At 36.2% G+C, this 17,332-nt stretch overlaps 1 protein-coding gene across 3 annotated transcripts in view; it reads left to right on the top strand.

Moving 5' to 3' along the window:
* Nucleotides 1-17,104, top strand: part of MDFIC (MyoD family inhibitor domain containing) — a 101,378-nt gene extending 84,274 nt beyond the window's left edge. For all 3 annotated transcript variants that reach the window (XM_068549335.1, XM_068549336.1, XM_068549337.1), the window contains exon 5: nt 14,372-17,104. In XM_068549335.1, coding sequence (XP_068405436.1) covers nt 14,372-14,619 — 248 coding nt within the window. In that variant the 3' untranslated portion in view covers nt 14,620-17,104. The remainder of the gene's footprint in view (nt 1-14,371) is intronic.
* Nucleotides 17,105-17,332: the final 228 nt, after the last annotated feature.

Consider the following 17,332-nt stretch of genomic DNA (forward strand, 5'->3'; position numbering starts at 1 on the left):
ATAGAGTTGCCATATGATCCAGCAATCCCACTCCTGAGCATATACCCAGACAAAACTGTAATTCGAAAAGATACATGCACCCCTGCGTTCACAGCAGCACTATTTACAATAGCCAAGACATGGAAACAACCTAAACGTATATCAACAGATGAGTGAATAAAGAAGATGTGGTACATATATACAATGGAATACTACTCAGCCATAAAAAAGGAATGAAATAATGCCATTTGCAGCAACATGGATGGACCTAGAGATTATCATACTAAGTGAGATAAGTCAGAAGGAGGAAGACAGATACTATATGATATAACTTACATTGATTTGTATCGTATTTTAGATTCCACATATATCTATGAAACAAAAACAGACTCACAGACATAGAGAACAGACTTATGGTTGTCAAGGGGTGGGGGTGGGGGGGGGTTAGGAGAGGGAAGGAATGGGAGTTTGGGATTAGCAGAGGCAAACTATTACATATAGGATGGATAAACAACAAGGTCCTACTGTATAGCACAGGGAACTATATTCAATATCCTGTGACAAACCATAATGAAAAGCATGAAAAATGTCATTTGCATAACTGAGTCACTTTGCTGTACACACGAAATTAACACAACATTGTAAATCAACTATATATATGTATATATAAAACTGGAATATTCACAAATGTGTAGTGATTAGACAACACGCTATCAAACACCAGTGGGTCAAAGAAGAAATCAAAAGAGAAATAAAATACCTTGAGACAAATGAAATGGAAATACAACATATCAAAACTTATGGGACAAAGCAAAAGCAGTTCTATATGGAAAATTTACAGTAATAAATTCCTACCTCAAGAAACAAGAAAAATCTCTAACAGCCTAACTTATACCTCAAGGAACTAGAAAAAGAAGAACAAACAAAGCCCTAAGTTAGTAGAAGGAAAGAAATAACAAAAATCAGAGTGGAAATAAGTGAAATAGATAAACAAAATTGATAAACCTTTAGCTAGACTCACCAAGAAAAAGAGAGGTGACTCAAATAAAATCAGAAATCAAAGAGGGGACATTATAACTGATACCATAGAAATAAAAGGGAACGTAAGAGACTAGTACTATGAGCAATTATACACCAACAAATTGGACAACTTAAAAGAAATGGATACATTTCTAGAAATATGCAACCTACTAAGACTGAATCAGGAAGAAACAGACATCCAAAAAGACCCATTTTTAGGAATGAGATTGAATCAATAATAAAAAACAAAACAAACAAAAAAAACCCAAAACACCCAAAACCTTCTAATAAACAGAAGTCAGGACCAGATAGCTTTATTGGTGAATTCTGCCAAACCTTTAAAGAAGAATTAATACCAATCCTTCTCAAAATCTTCCAAAAGCTAGAAGAGGAGGGAAAACTTCCAAATTTTTGTGAGGCCAGCATTAGTCTGATACCAAAAATAAACAAAGACACCACAAGAAAAGAAATTACTGGACAATATCCTTGATGAACAGAGATGCAAAAATCCTCAACAAAATATCAGCTAACTGAATTCAACAATACATTAAAAGGATCTTACACCATGATCAACTGGGGTTTATTCCAGGGATGCAAGTATGGTTCAACATCCACAAATCAATCAGTGTGATACACCACATTAACAAAATGGAGGATAAAAATCATCATCATCTCAATAGATGTAGAAAAAGCATTTGACAAAATCTAACATCCATTTGTGATAAAAACGCTCAAAGTGGGCAGAGAGGTAGCGTACCTCAACATAATAAAGGCCATATATGACATGCGCACAGCTAACATACTCAACAGTAAAAGCTGAAAGATTTTCTTCTAGGATCAGGAACAAAACAAGGATGCCTACTCTCACCACTTTTATTCAGCATAGTACTGGAAGCCCTAGACAGAGCAATTAGGCAAGAAAAAGAAGTAGACATCCAATTTTAAAAGAAGAAGTAAAACTGTCTCTGTTTGCAGATGACATGATCTTGTAGAAAACCGTGTAAAGACACTTCCAAAAACTGTTAGATCTAATCAATGAAGTCAGTAAAGTTGCCGTATCCAATATTAGTATAAAAAAATCTGTTCCATTTCAATACACTAATAATAAACTATCAAACTTAAGAAAATAATCCCATTTATAACTACATCAAAATGAATAAAATACCCAGGAATAAATTTAACCAAGGAGATGAAAGACCTCTACACTGAACACTCTAAGACATTGTTGAAAGAAATTGAAGAAAATAAATAAATGGGATGATACTTGTGCTCATGGATTGGAAGAATTAATATTATTAAAATGTCCATACTCTCGAAAGCAATATACAGATTCAATGCAATCCCTATCAAAATTCCAATGGCATTTTTCACAGAAATAGAACAAACAACCCTAAAATTTGTATGGAACTACAAAAGATCCAGAATAGTCAAAGCAATCTTGAGAAAGGAACAAAACGTCAGAAATTACGTGCTCTGCTTTTGACTATATTACAAAACTATAGTAATCAAAGCAGTATGGTATTGGCATAACAAACAGACACATTGACCAATGGAACAGAATAGAGAGCTCAGAAATAAGCCCACAGACATTGGTCAATTTATGACAAAGGAGCCAAGAATATACAGTGGGGAAAGGACAGACACTTTATAAATGATGCTGGGAAAACTGGATAGCCACATTCAAAAGAATGAGACTGGACCACTATCTTACACCATACACAAAAATTAATATAGATTGAAGACTTGAATGTAAGACCTGAAACTATAAAACTCCTAGCAGAAAACATAGGTAGTAAGATCCTTGATATAGGTCTTGGTGATGATTTTTTAGATTTGATCCAAAAATCAAAGGCATTGCCTTTAAAGCAAAAATAAACAAGTGAGACTACTTCAGACTAAAAAGCTTATTCGAAGCAAAGGAAACCATCAACAAAATGAAAAGGCAGCCTACTAAATGGGAGAAAGTATATGCAAATTGGGATTAATATCCAAAATATATAAAGAACTCATATAGCTCAATAGCAAAGGAACAAACAATCTGATGAAAAAAACCACAATGAGATATCACCTCACACCTGTTAGAATGGCTGTTTTCAAAAAGACAAGAAATAAGAAGTGTTGGGACTTCCCTGGTGGCTCAGTGTTTGGGAGTCTGCCTGCCAATGCAGGGGACATGGGTTTGATCCCTGGTCCAGGAGGATCCCACATGCCGCAGAGCAACTAAGCCCACAAGCCACAACTACTGAAGCCCATGCATGTAGAGCCTGTGCTCCACAGCAAGAGAAGCCACCACAATGAGAAGCCCGCGCACCGCAATGAAGAGTAGCCCCCGCTCTCCGCAACTAGAGAAAAGCCCACGCGCAGCAATGAAGACCCAACGCAGCCAAAACAAAGAAAAAATAAGAAGTGTTGGTGAGATCGTGGAGAAAAGGGAAAACTTGTGCACTGTTGATGGGAATGTAAATTGGTAGTCACTATGGAAAACAGTATGGAGGTTTCTTAAAAAATTAAAATAGAACTACCATGTGTGGGCTTCCCTGGTGGTGCAGTGGTTAAGAATCCATCTGCCAATGCAGGGGACATGGGTTTGAGCCCTGATCTGGGAAGATCCCACATGCTGCGGAGCATCTAAGCCCGTGCGCCACAACTACTGAGCCCACGTGCCACAACTACTGAAGCCCACGCACCTAGAGCCCGTGCTCCACAACAAGAGAAGCCACTGCAATGGGAAGCCCTGAGAAGCCCACGCACGGCAATGAAGAGTAGCACCTGCTCATCGCAACTAGAGAAAGCCCGTGCACAGCAATGAGGACCCAAGGCAGCCAAAAATAAATAAATTAAAAAAAAAAAGATAAGTAATATTAAAAAAAAAAAAAAAAGAACTACCATGTGATCCAGCAATTCCACTTCTGGGTATTATCTGAAGGAAATAAAAACACTAAGTCGAAAAGGCATATGCAACCCAGTGTTCATTGCAGCGTTATTTACAATAGCCAAGATGTGGAAACAATCTAAGTGTCCATCGATCAATGAATGGTTAAAGAAAATGTGGTGTATATTATACCATGAAATATTATTCAGCCATTAAAAAGAAGGAAATCTTGCCACTTGCGACAACATGGATGGACCTTCAGAGCATTATGCTAAGTGAAATAAATCAGACAAAGACAAATATCATTATGATCTTATATGTGGCATCTTACAAACAACAACAGCTAGGAGCTATAGATACAAGGACCAGGTTGCTGGTGGCCAGAGGCTAGGGATGGGGGTGGGCAAAATGGTTGCAGGGGGTCAAAAGCTACAAATTTCCAGAATAAATAAGTCATATGGATTGACTATAGTTAGTAATACTGTATTACGTATTTGAAAGTTTCTCTGACAGACATTAGATCTTTAAAGTTTTCATCACAAGAAAAAAAAAAGTTGTAACTAGGTACAGTGACGGATGTTACTGAGACATTGTGGTGACCATTTTGCATTATATACATATATGGAATCATTACATTGTACACCTGAAACCAATATGTTGTATGTCAACTATACCTCAGTAAAAGTGAATAAATAGCATCCCATATGGCAAAGGTATTATTTTACTATCATCACCATCATCACCTTTTACATGATCACCCAACTGCGGTACTACATGGCTTTAAAAAAAAAAAAAGGCTGATTTTTCTCATAATATACCTTGCACAATATTTAAACAAGCACGAATCAGAAGTGAAATTGAAAGGTGAATTGTTAAATAAACACAGTTGCAAAAGTAAAAACAGGAAAATAGTAAGTTAAGCTTTTGGGAGAGATTTCTTACATCATTTTTATACAAATATATATTTTCCTTAAACCTAGAGGATTTACTTATTTTTTGTCCTAACCATAGATGATATTGTGACCAACTTTAGCAGACTGTTTATACAGTGACTCTTTCTAGGAAAATGCTTTTAAGATCTAAAGTAGATTTTGTTATCCAAAAGTTATATTCAACCTTCCTATTAATTAAACTTTTTGGATTAGAGATATTTCAACTGGCCAACTTAATAAAATTACCATTGAGTAGGTTCAAGTATGGTTTTCCTCTGTTTTTGCTTTCTAGCTTCCTGAGAAAATAAATGGATAATAGTTTAAATATGGAAAACGCTTATTATTTTTAAATCTTCTGTCATAGCCAAACATAAGATTGACTAAATCTTTCTGGGCAGATTTCTGCTCCACTCTTCGGCAGATTCTGTCTCTTAGAACTACCTTCTTGATTCTCTCTTTTTAAGTATTTGAACTATGAACAGCCTTTTATAAACCTCCTTAGGTTAAAATAGAATGGCCCTATTTTGGTGTGGTAATCAGAGCGAATGAAACATCAAAAGGTAGAGAGTTGTACCCTCTCTAGGATAAATATTTTGCCATTATCTTTGTTGCTATCACAGTAATATTAATAAGTATGTACATGAATTCTTTACTGAGTACTTTATATACATTGTCTCTTTTAATCCTTACCTTAACCCTATGAGGACAGTACTGTTATTACCAGCTATCAAATGTGTGATCTTAAAGTACTGTAGAGATTCAGTAAACTCATATGCATAATATTTGCACCATTGCTATTTTTTCACTTTTCTTTCCCTGCCTCTCTGTCCACATACTAACTTTGCATTTTAAGTGTTTTAAATAAACACCTCTACTAACTGAGTGTTTACTCCCTGGCAGATTTCTGTGTTAAGCTCCTGGGAAACAACAGGCGACCTGATATATATGTTATCTTCCTAGACTTTATAAAGTGTGACTCTTCGGAAAGGAATACTTGAATCAGTGCTATAGTTAAGTCATGACCAACAATTACTGGATCAAATCTCTCTTGAGAGTTTGGAATCGTTAATGAATCAGCAACAGATCAGGCAGCAGGGTAAACAAATAAGAGAATCAAAAAAAAATCTGTGCTATCCACTTACTGTAATTTAAAATATGAATGCACTTCCCACAGGAGGAGGATGGATTCTAGGATTTGGACGCGTGTTAGGTATATGATTGAGGAGTCCTTTTGTGGGGCGTGGGAGAATGGTACTGTTTTTTTCTATAGTTCTTTTGAGTTTATTGAGAGGAAAGATAATAGTAAAGGTTATTGTTCAGTTTCTCTAAGTGTGGTCTTCTTTGTGCTGCAGTGGAAAATGTAGCTCCTCTCTTTCTTTTACCTCCTGACCTATCTCACTTTCTTCCCTACTAGGAAAATGTTGACTGTGTTTTGGCTAAGATGCATGGCCTCGCGGGGACAGCAGTGTGCCAGAGGGCTCTGTGTGGGAGGCGTACTTCAGGCCAATTTATGCAAGCAGCAGGTCATTCTAGGGCTGTAGGCCAGAATGCTGTGCGTCCTCTGGCTTGGAGACATGCAGCTACTTGGAGCTAAGCTACCGTGCCGTCTTAGTAAATATTTCCTGCCTCCGTGATCACTTGAGGAGTAGAACTCCCTGGAGATGTCTGTGTCTCGTCCCTCACAGCTGGCTTTTCACAGAGGCCAGATCCTGGCTGCGATTCAGGATGACCAAAACCCACTTTTAGCCTGCTTTTTGATTTTGTATTGAGAAACAGTTGCAGCAAAGCAATATCTGGGAAGAGGAATGCCTCTTGCTCTGCATGGTGAGTCCCCCTGTGCCCTCCCAGGGCGGATGTGAGACTTAGCAGCTAAAGACATGGGGACACCTGTGGTTTCTCTGTGGCTTTGATTATAAAGCTAGAGTCAGGTTTGATCGCAATACAATTTCCTAAATTACTAATTACGCATAACTGACTGCTCATGCTTTAACCTGCATTTGCTCTTTGGCATACTGTTGACCTGTTGAAAAAAAATAATGAACCCCTGTTTCTTAGTATATAGTCTACATGATGGGGACCTGATTAAGAAAGTATTTTCAAGCATTTTCAGTCATAGGAAATGTTATTAGAGATCAGTCAAGATAAGACACAAACAAATCTACCTTCACTTAAAAAAGGGTTGTGGGTTATTCTCAGAATTCACTGTTCTTTGCCCTTCCCTGTATTCTGCTGTACAGTATCTTTGTTCCAAGAAATTCAAAGCACCTGTCATACCACATCTTAAAAGAAGGAAACTAAAAAAAATAGACTTATTTAGAATACAGCTGAGTTTCCTGTGCAAAGAGTTTTCTGATGGTTCTTAGGGTTCCTTTCACTATAACTGCTTTCCTCACATTTGCCTAGTATTTTGGGCCACCTATGATTGGGTAAAACAATTTGGGATAATTTTATTATTAAATTCGTTTTATGCTTATAAAAATAAGTCTTCAATCTCATTTCAAGAGAACAAAGGCCCTCAGATCAGTCACAGATATTTTCACCAGTCATCGAAGATGCTGTTTAAAAGTAAGTTTCAGTTGTTACCTTCAGGTTGTTGGGAAGCTAGACACTTGCCAGATATGCCAGCTGCATGGATTTAACATTGATGACCTTTCAGAGGACTCAGAGATTTTGTTTGGGTTTGTGTCTGCAAGTAATTCATAACAGTTTTTTTAAGAGTCAAATGTTGTGCTAAAGATTTCCTTTTATGCTTTCTTTTTAGCTCCTTGGCTGCTGGTATGTTTCTTTGTTTTCCTAAATTTACAGTAGCTGTCAGTCTTGTGCTGAGTTCTCCTCTCAGTAATACACTGAATTGTGCAATTCTTTTGGGCCTAGTTTGGAACAGGCATTCTTCCCAGAACCTAGTTGGCTTCTCAAAGGTTAAACACTTTTGGCAAAAAACTGCAAATATGACCGAATAAAACCATAAAAACGAAAAACCACAAGAACAGCAGGAAAAACAATTATTTCTGACAGTGAACTACATGGATGCAGAGGACTCGTCTCTTTTAAAGTTTGTTTCTCCACTTAGGTCTTCTTAGTTTGTTAATTCTTATGATCCTCTCTTTGCTTCAAATAAAACCAACAACATAATGCCTTTTATGATTCTCCATCCCCCTGGGGGGTGGGAGGGGTGGTAGTGACAGAAACTGTAACAGCTATTTCTTCTTAGTTTATTTTAACCTTTTCGTTACCCCAAGTCACAATCAAACTACTCTTTCTAGAACACAACTGAAAAGAAAAATGCTTTTGGAAAGGAATACAAACCAGATTATTAAATTGAGTTGATAGAATTTAGGGATTCATTGTTTGGTTTCTTTTTTTGTTGTCATGTGTTAAGTATTTTTCTACTTATAAAGTACAGAAAATGAATGTGTTTCTGGTAGATGTTTCTGTAAATGCACCTCGCTTAATATCACTTGAATCTCTAAAATGAATTTTGGTTTGTGGCTTCTTTACGTGCCCTATTCATAGATTTGATTTTTCAGAGCAGCCCAAAGTGCTTGTCTAGTAAATTATGTAGGACCTATGTTTTAAGAGGATGACTATTTTTGTAAGTTTTAATATTTACATAAAGAGCTTCTTCTTTTGAGAACTCTGTCATAACCGTATATTTTACCAGTAGGGTCCCTATGTAATCTCTACAATGCTCCTGTTCATATAAATATGAACCTTAATTTTTAAGTTTTAAATTTAGATTTCTTTTGATTGACACATCATCTCTCTCTTGGCTGCCTACCATCTTATGTCTGTTTCAACAATGTAACTGGAAGTTTATGAGTTCTCCAGCTCATCAACTTTGCTCTTAACTTGTTGAAGGATAACATTTACTATCAAGTCTTCATTAAAACTAAAATTCAGAATCATCTTTAGAAAGGAAATGTGAATCGAGGCTGAAAACAGATCAGCAAGACAAATCAGCAGAAATCAGCTGGATTTATAACTGATCTTCTTCCCCCCAGGAAGATGAACTAAGTGTTAGAAGTGACCCACCCCTGTATTGGCAGCATAGCATGCTGGATTAGACCATGGATTACAGAGGCAGATTGTGTGGGTTCTGACCCTGCCTCTACTACTTCCTGACTCTGTGACTTTGAGAAGATTTCCTAAGTTTTCTGTAATCTGTCTGTGATAAAATGGGGATAATACCATTACTGCTTCTTAGGGATGTTATTTGAATCAAATGAATTAATATTTGTAAAGAGCTTAAAACAGAATTTAACAGAATTACAAAGTTTCTTAAATAGTTAAAAAAAGTGAAAGGGTGATGAAAATATCTCTTCTCCTAAGATAACACATTTCTTAATTAATAAATGCTTTTTTCTTCATTAATGCCAGGCTTCTTATTCTCTGTAAAACCACCACTTGTATCTATTACACAAATTACACTATATGACCCAGCAATCCCACTACTGGGCATATACCCAGAGAAAACCATAATTCAAAAAGACACATGTACCCCAATGTTCATTGCAGCACTATTTACAATAGCCAGGTCATGGAAGCAACCTAAATGCCCATCAACAGGTGAATGGATAAAGAAGATGTGGTACATATATACAATGGAATATCACTCAGCCATAAAAAGGAATGAAGTTGGGTCATTTGTAGAGACGTGGATGGACCTAGAGACTGTCATACAGAGTGAAGTAAGTGAGAAAGAGAAAAACAAATATTGTATATTAATGCATACATGTGGAATCTAGAAAAATGGTACAGATGAACCGGTTTGCAAGGCAGAGATAGAGACACAGATGTAGAGGACAAACGTATGGACACCAAGGGGGGAAAGCGGGGGGATGGGGGTGGGGTGGGGGGTGGGATGAATTGGCAGATTGAGATTGACATACATACCCTAATATGTATAAAATAGATAATAAGAACTTGCTGTATAAAAAATAAATAAAATAAAATTCAAAAAAAAAGAAATTACACTATGTTGTTGAAGACAGTCTAGAAAACGAGTGTTCGATGTATTTGCACTAAGAATTTATTTTTTCATGTTCCTTGTTTACTAAAAATAGAAAGTTTAACAGACTTAAATTACTTTGCAGATCTTCTTGGCTAAAAGTAGGAGTTTGGAGAGATTCTATTCTTGGCTTAGGGCTTCTGATTTTTGTATAACAACCATCATTATTGTCTAAGATATGGAAGGGACTTTGATTCTCAAATGAATATGTTCTATGAGCACCAATGAGTTGTTTAGTGGGAAATGTCACTCCCATTCCTCTTCATCCTGAGGGCAGCTGATTTCACATGTTACATTCAGTCCCTCCCTTCTGATTACTTATTGTTTTCCCCTCCCTTTCTGTATATCGGAATGGCTGGACTCCCTTGTTTTGAATCAAACGCTAAAACTTATTTCATTCTACTACTGAATCTTGTTAATGCCCCCTTTCCTTTTCACTGACTCATTTGCCAAACTTGGCTATCCGCCACTTTACTTCCTCAGCCATGTTATCCCATGTTATATCTTCAGCTAAAAACAAGATTTGATTTGAATTTCTCTTCATCAGTTCAAACTCTCAAGGTCTAAACGTTAACTCATCTGTATCTTATTTCTTTTAACTACAAAAAGCCATATACTGAGAGAGGACAATGATATTTGACAAAGGACTGATGTCTTGACTATATCAAGAACTTCTACAAATCAATAAGAGAAAAAGGCAGTTCAATAGAAAAGTGAGGGGAATACATGAACACCTGTTTCAAAGAAGATGAAACATGAATGGCCAACAACATGATAAGATGTTCAAACTTATTAGTAAACAAGTAAATGCAAAGTAAAACCACCATGAGATGCCATTTCACACTCAATGAATTGGCATATATGAAAATATGACAGTTTCATAGATTGGTGAAGATGCGGAACAATGAGCATTCTCATATTTGGGTGGTGGGAATACATTTTGGAGCAATCACTTTGAAAGCAAATGTGGTATTACCTAACTTGATTAAACATATGCATATCCTGTGGCCCAACAATTCTACTGCTAGTTATTTGGCATGTGTACTCTAGGAGACCTGCACAAAACTGTTTCAAGCATTAATGTTTGGAATAGCAAAACACTGGAAATGACCAAAATATTCCTAAGTAGGATGAATAAATAAATTACAGTGTATTAAATCAATGGAATACTGTACATCTAGAAAACAAGTGAACTTTAGCTACATGAATCAAGAAGGGTAAATCTGAAACACATAATATTGAGGAAAAATGCTACTTATGGGAATTTATATGGTATCATTTCCTTTCTGATAGATTATGTAGGGATATTTACACATTCACTGTTGTATAAAGTACAATGAAAAGCAAGGGAAGAGGAAGATGATTTAGGAAGGGACCAAAGGAGGCTTCAAAGGTATCATTACCCTCTATTTCTAAGGCTGGGTGGGAAGGCCATTCTTTCCCCTTTAAGATTGATAGATTCACTACATACAGTTCAATGTATATTTTGTGATTAATACATAAAGAATCTAATACTCAATAACTATACTTAATGTTTTTCAGTATCAAGTGAGTTTTTGTGGATTCCTCCTCTTAGTCTTGAAATAGAAGCATTCCACAGTGGAATACAAAGCTAAGGTTAGAAGTGTTCTTAGAATTAGTTAATATGGATATTTGTTTGAAGGCATATTGAATAGAACTGGGTTGTTTGCCAGTTAAACACTAGTTTCTTAATAGGAGTAATAATAATAAAGCTAGCTCTTTATAACATTTCAGATATTTTACAAATCACGATGATAACGTAATCCTGGAAAAACTCTACTGAACAGATACATATAAGACATTAGGATAAAAATTTATAGAAAAAGGGCTTCCCTGGTGGCGCAGTGGTTGAGAGTCTGCCTGCCAATGCAGGGGACACGGGTTCGAGCCCTGGTCTGGGAAGATCCCACATGCCGCGGAGCGACTGGGCCCGTGAGCCACAACTACTGAGCCTGCGCGTCTGGAGCCTGTGCTCCGCAACAAGAGAGGCCGCGACAGTGAGAGGCCCGCGCACGGCGATGAAGAGTGGCCCCCGCTCGCCGCAACTGGAGAAAGCCCTCGCGCAGAAACGAAGACCCAACATAGCCATAAATAAATAAATAAATAAATAAATTAAAAAAAAAAAAAAAAAAGATTGTAAAATACAGACTTCTGGACGCCACCCCCAGAGTTTCGGGAAAAAAAAAAAAAAAAAATTTATAGAAAGAATGTAGAAAGAGGGAAACAATAGACTCTCTAGAAACAAAGAACTTTCCAAGGCTGTGGACTTGGATCCATGAAGTTGATTTTACTGTTCTCCTAATATGATTGGATATAGTAATCCCCACTTATCTGTGGTTTTGCTTTCCATGGTTTCATTTACCCACAGTCAACTGCAATACCAAAGTATTAAATGGAAGACTTTAGAAATAAACAATTCATAAGTTTTAAATTGCAAGTCGCCCTGAGTAGCATGATGAAATCTCATGCCTTCCCACTCCTTCCCACGCGAAACATGAATTATCCCTTTGTCCAGCATGTTTCGCCTGACCATCACTTAGCAGCCCTCTTGGTTATCAGACCGACTGTCGCAATATTGCAGTGCTTGTGTTCAAGTAACTTTTATTTTACATAATAATGGCTCCAAAGCACAAGAGTAGTGATGCTGGCAACTCAGATATGCCAAAGAGATGCTGTAAAGTACTTCTTTAAGTGAAAAGGTGAAAGTTCTCAGGAAGGAAAGAAAAAAAATTATATGCTGAGGTTGCTAAAGTCTATGGTAAAAATGACTCCTCTATCCATGAAATTGTGAAGAAGGAGAAAGAAATTTGTGATAATTCTGCTGTCGTACCTCAAACTGTAAAAATTATGGCCACAGTACCTAATAAGTTTGTAGTTAAGATAGAAAAAGCATTAAATTTGTACAAGATATTTCAAGAGAGACTACATTCACATAAATTTTATTACAGAATATTGTTATAATTGTTCTCTTTTACTAGCAGTTATTATTGTTAATCTCTTTGCCTAATTTATAAGTTAAACTTCATCATTGGTGTGTATGCATGGGAAAAAATAGTATATATAGAGCTCAGTATTATCCGTGATTTCATGCATCCACTGGGGGTCTTGGAATGTATCCCCCAGTAATAAAGGAGGACTACTGTACTACTAAACACATTAGGGGAAGATGGAGAGAAACTCACAGACTTACAGTTCTGTGATCTTTTTCCAATTGCTCCATAGACAATTTTACATGCGAGTGGGCTTGGCACTGAGAAGACTGGGAGGAAACATTGGTGTTTTTTTTTTTTTTTTTTTTCCACACTGCGTGGCTTACGGGATCTCAGTTCCCTGACCAGGGATTGAACCCGGACCATGGCAATGAAAGCCAGGAATCCTAACCACTAGGCCACCAGAGAACTCCTAGACTTTAATTCTACAGCCAACTCTGGAGTTTTCCTTTTTGAGTGTTTTCTGACTCTCTCCCCTTTTTGCCATCTGGCATGTAGAGTATGTATTTCCCACATTTCCCCCTTTTACAAAGTTACAGACTCTCTACAAAGTTAGAGACTACAGAGAAACAGGGGAATGCTCAAGGAGTTGGGGAGTTTATGATGGAATACACAATTTGATGAAACTCCATCAAAGGCACTCTGTCGGTAAAGCCAAATACAGAAACACACAAGTCATGTGACAGTGGGATGCGGGTAGGGATTGTTCTGTACCGTTGCTGTTGTTGGAAGCAGAATCCCCTCACTAAAGCTTGCATTGTACGAAATTTAAAAAAAAAAAAAAGAAAAAGAAGGAAAGGAACACAAATACAAACCCAGAAATAACCCTGCTAAAAATTCACAAATATTTCTGAAACTAGACAAATGTCTTATAACATTGGTCTTAAGTTATTTTATTGCATGTGTTAAAGTCCTCCAGAAATAGAAATTTTCTTCAGTTGCTCCTTTTACTTGCCCCAAAATTCTACAGGAAAGAAGTTTAGAACATGGTGTACTAAATTTATTAGATTGTAATCCATTTGATTTCTCACTTTTTTATCTGTTCATGAAATTTATTGTTTAGAGAGGCATCACTAGAGATGTCTCAGGAAATAATAGAAATGTAAAGTACTTTGCCACACAGGAAGTGGAAAAGCAATTTCTATTTTCTGAAGGACTATAGCGTCTTGGAGTCATTTAGCAGAGAGCAGTAGATAGGGAAGATGGATGAGACACATAGAAAAGTGGAACCCAGGACCAAGGACCAGTGCACAGTGTGTGAGTAATACTCTAACCCACATGCACACACACATATACACAAGTACAATCTTTTTTTTTTTTTTTTTTTTTTTCCAGATCCAGTATCTACTTCTAAAGATTGCTCATCTAGAATTTAACTTGTTTCTTTTTATGCTTCCAGCCCACAAAAGACTACTAGGACTGCATGTCATTAGGTTCTGGATTACTTAATTATTTTCATCAATTCTTATTATTCAGTATATTGATGATTTATATATTTTGTGTTCCTCCTTTTTCTGACTATGTGGCCTCCTCCCAACTGAAAATGAAGATTGCTGTGTCCACTGTATCCTGGCCTGCCTGTTCTGTGAATTCCTGACCCTCTGCAATATTGTCCTGGGACAAGCTTCGTGTGGCATCTGCACCTCAGAAGCCTGCTGCTGTTGCTGCGGAGATGAAATGGGAGATGACTGTAACTGCCCTTGTGACATGGATTGTGGCATCATGGATGCCTGTTGTGAATCATCAGACTGTTTGGAAATCTGTATGGAATGCTGTGGAATTTGTTTTCCTTCGTAAATATTTATCTTCTGTTTGCATTAAAACTGGAGAGTGTTTTAAAATTTTTCTTTTAAGGGGAAAGGAAAGCACATGGTAAGATTCTCATCAAACAATCCAGTATTTGCACTGTTAACTCATTATTTTAGGAAATCTCTGAGAGCCTTTTTTTTTCCTCTAACCAAATCTACATGGTTTAATATGTGAAATTTTAACTACTTTTAGACTTCTTAATAGGTTACAATGACTGAGGGACATTTTGACAAAACAGAAAGAAAGGAAGGGAGGGAGGGAGAGAGGGAGGGAGAAAGAAAAAGAAAAAGACAAAATGTCTCCTCCTTTTTATACTTATTTCTATTTCTTTTAACCATTCTTAGGAGCCCCTTGCTCCAAATGTATTATTTCTCAGTGGTTATTTAAATCAGACAATTTATTTGTGATGTTTATTAATGGTTAAAAGTAAGTATTCTTTAAACTTTGGGAAACAAACCCACACAGTTGTTGGGGACCCAGTGTTCATCTCCATGCTGTGTTCTCCACTCGCTCAGCAAACACTGAGTGCCTACTGTGTGTAATCTCCTGCTGCAACACAGAGATGGATGTCATTCAGCTCCAATCCAGAGGAGCATAGGAAAGTTTAGAAGAGGAAAGAGACCTGTAAAGAATAAACCAGCCCACAAGGCATATTGAAGTGAAGATTATGAGAGAGAGAAACTCAAAAGGCTATAGGAATACACAGAAAGGAAAGCTAATGTCTACTGGAATATTCAGAAGGCTTCAAGGAGAATGTGGCATTTGAAGGAGGCCTCTTAGGATGAGTGATTCATCTGCTGTTTGAATGAATTAGATTTAGGACCAAGTTTTAGGTGACTAGCCCAAGCTGTGTGTGCCCTTGAGCATTTAGAAGAAAAACGCCTTAAGTAGGTATTTTCTTTTTTTAAACTATAAAATTAACTAATAATATGCATTTTTTACATAATTTAGGTGTTATGATAAAGTTTTGATTAAAAACAATGCTTTATTAAAATAGCTATATTTTTTAAAGAACGTGGAATACTTTTGAAAAGTTGTACTTAAATTAGGAGATTTTTTAATATTAAAATCTCAGCATTCTGATTTTGATTTATTCAAAAGCTTTTCTTTTTGAGAGCTCTAAGTCTTTTGCGAGGGGGTTGTTAAGAAACAAACCGAACCCCCCCCCCCCCGCCCCAATATTTATAAACACAGTTAATCTTAAAAGCAAAGCATTCCTTCCAATTCAGTGGGAATCTTGACATCCACTACTATGACCGAATTTCAGTACTGCAACTTTATATTAAATTAAACCATTATGGCAGGTTATAAATATCCTTAAGTATAAAGAAATGAGTCAGATACAAGACTTACTAAGTGTTAGTGACTTAGTAAGTTACAAAGTTACTAATACATAGAGACTTTGTGTGATGCAGATGAAAGGGAGAGTAAATTTTCATACTACCGGCTCTCCTACTAAGTTTGATGTCCCCAAATTGTAGTTTGGTTTGATTTAATGTAATTCCTTGTAGAAATTTTGAAAGTATACCTTTGGATGAATAGTTATTTTTGATTCTTCCAGTTGAATATCAAATTGATAGTGAAAACAAATGCATACTTTTAGGGAGCCTTTTAGCAAATTTAGGCTTTTAAGAAAGATTTTAAACCTAAAGCATGGGTATGAGACCGAGGGTTTTTCCTTTGAGATGAAACTTAGTTTCTACTTATATCATTACTTAAAAGGCTTAAAAAAGGAAAAAAAGTTAGCAGACTCTTGAATCCCCCTTTCAGTACTGTTTACACACACACACATACACACATACACACACACACACTGTTAAATTGTCCGGTTTAAATAGAGTTCTAGTAAACAGCTGTCTTTCGGTTCCTTGTCTAAAGAGCGTCTTTGATGTAACAAATGAAATATAAGAACATCTTTCTACTATTTCATAGTAACCAGAGTCTGAGTATTTACATATACCCAAAGTTAACTTATGCATATATATTAGGATGTGAGAGTATCAACTTTATATTGACATATAAAACCTCCTAATGGCCTGGAATCATTAAAATATTATACTTTTTGTCCTGCAAAAATTTTCAGCCAAATGGTTTGACTAATGTTTAAGTGTATTCTGCTACTATTTGCGATGATGATATTAGCACTTTTAAAATAATGTTTCTCTGTAACAGAGAGCATTAGTTGATAGCAGAATTTTATTCTCATATTTATATTCATAGTACTTTTGCTCTATTGTCTATTCTGCAGTCATTCCATAAAGTACCATGTATGATTTTTAAAAAATAAATGAAAAAAACAAAAGTAGGCAAATGTGAAAATAGTTTCAATATGTATTTTAGAATTTCTGTATGTAAAATGTTTTGTTGAATTACATGGCCATCATGACTAAGTGCTCTAGCTTACAGTTATAGATTTGGTCTCTTTTTAAATGTGGAAACCTAATCTTAAATATTTTTAAACTGGATCTGTATTATCCCAAATATATTATTTTGAAATTTAAAAAATGACTTCTCTATTGTTCTTTAGCCTATTTTCAATCTAATTGATACATTGGTATTTAAACGAATTCAACTATAATTTAAAACCTTAAGCTTTTCTTTTCTCCTTACATCCCTCTCTAAAGATTTCCTAGTCTCATTTTGTAACTCACATGACTCATGCTCATAAATGAACTATGAAAGATTCAGATCAGTTTATACT

The sequence above is a fragment of the Eschrichtius robustus genome, chromosome 8 (genome assembly GCF_028021215.1).
Source record: "Eschrichtius robustus isolate mEscRob2 chromosome 8, mEscRob2.pri, whole genome shotgun sequence".
NCBI classification, from domain to species: Eukaryota; Metazoa; Chordata; class Mammalia; order Artiodactyla; family Eschrichtiidae; genus Eschrichtius; species Eschrichtius robustus.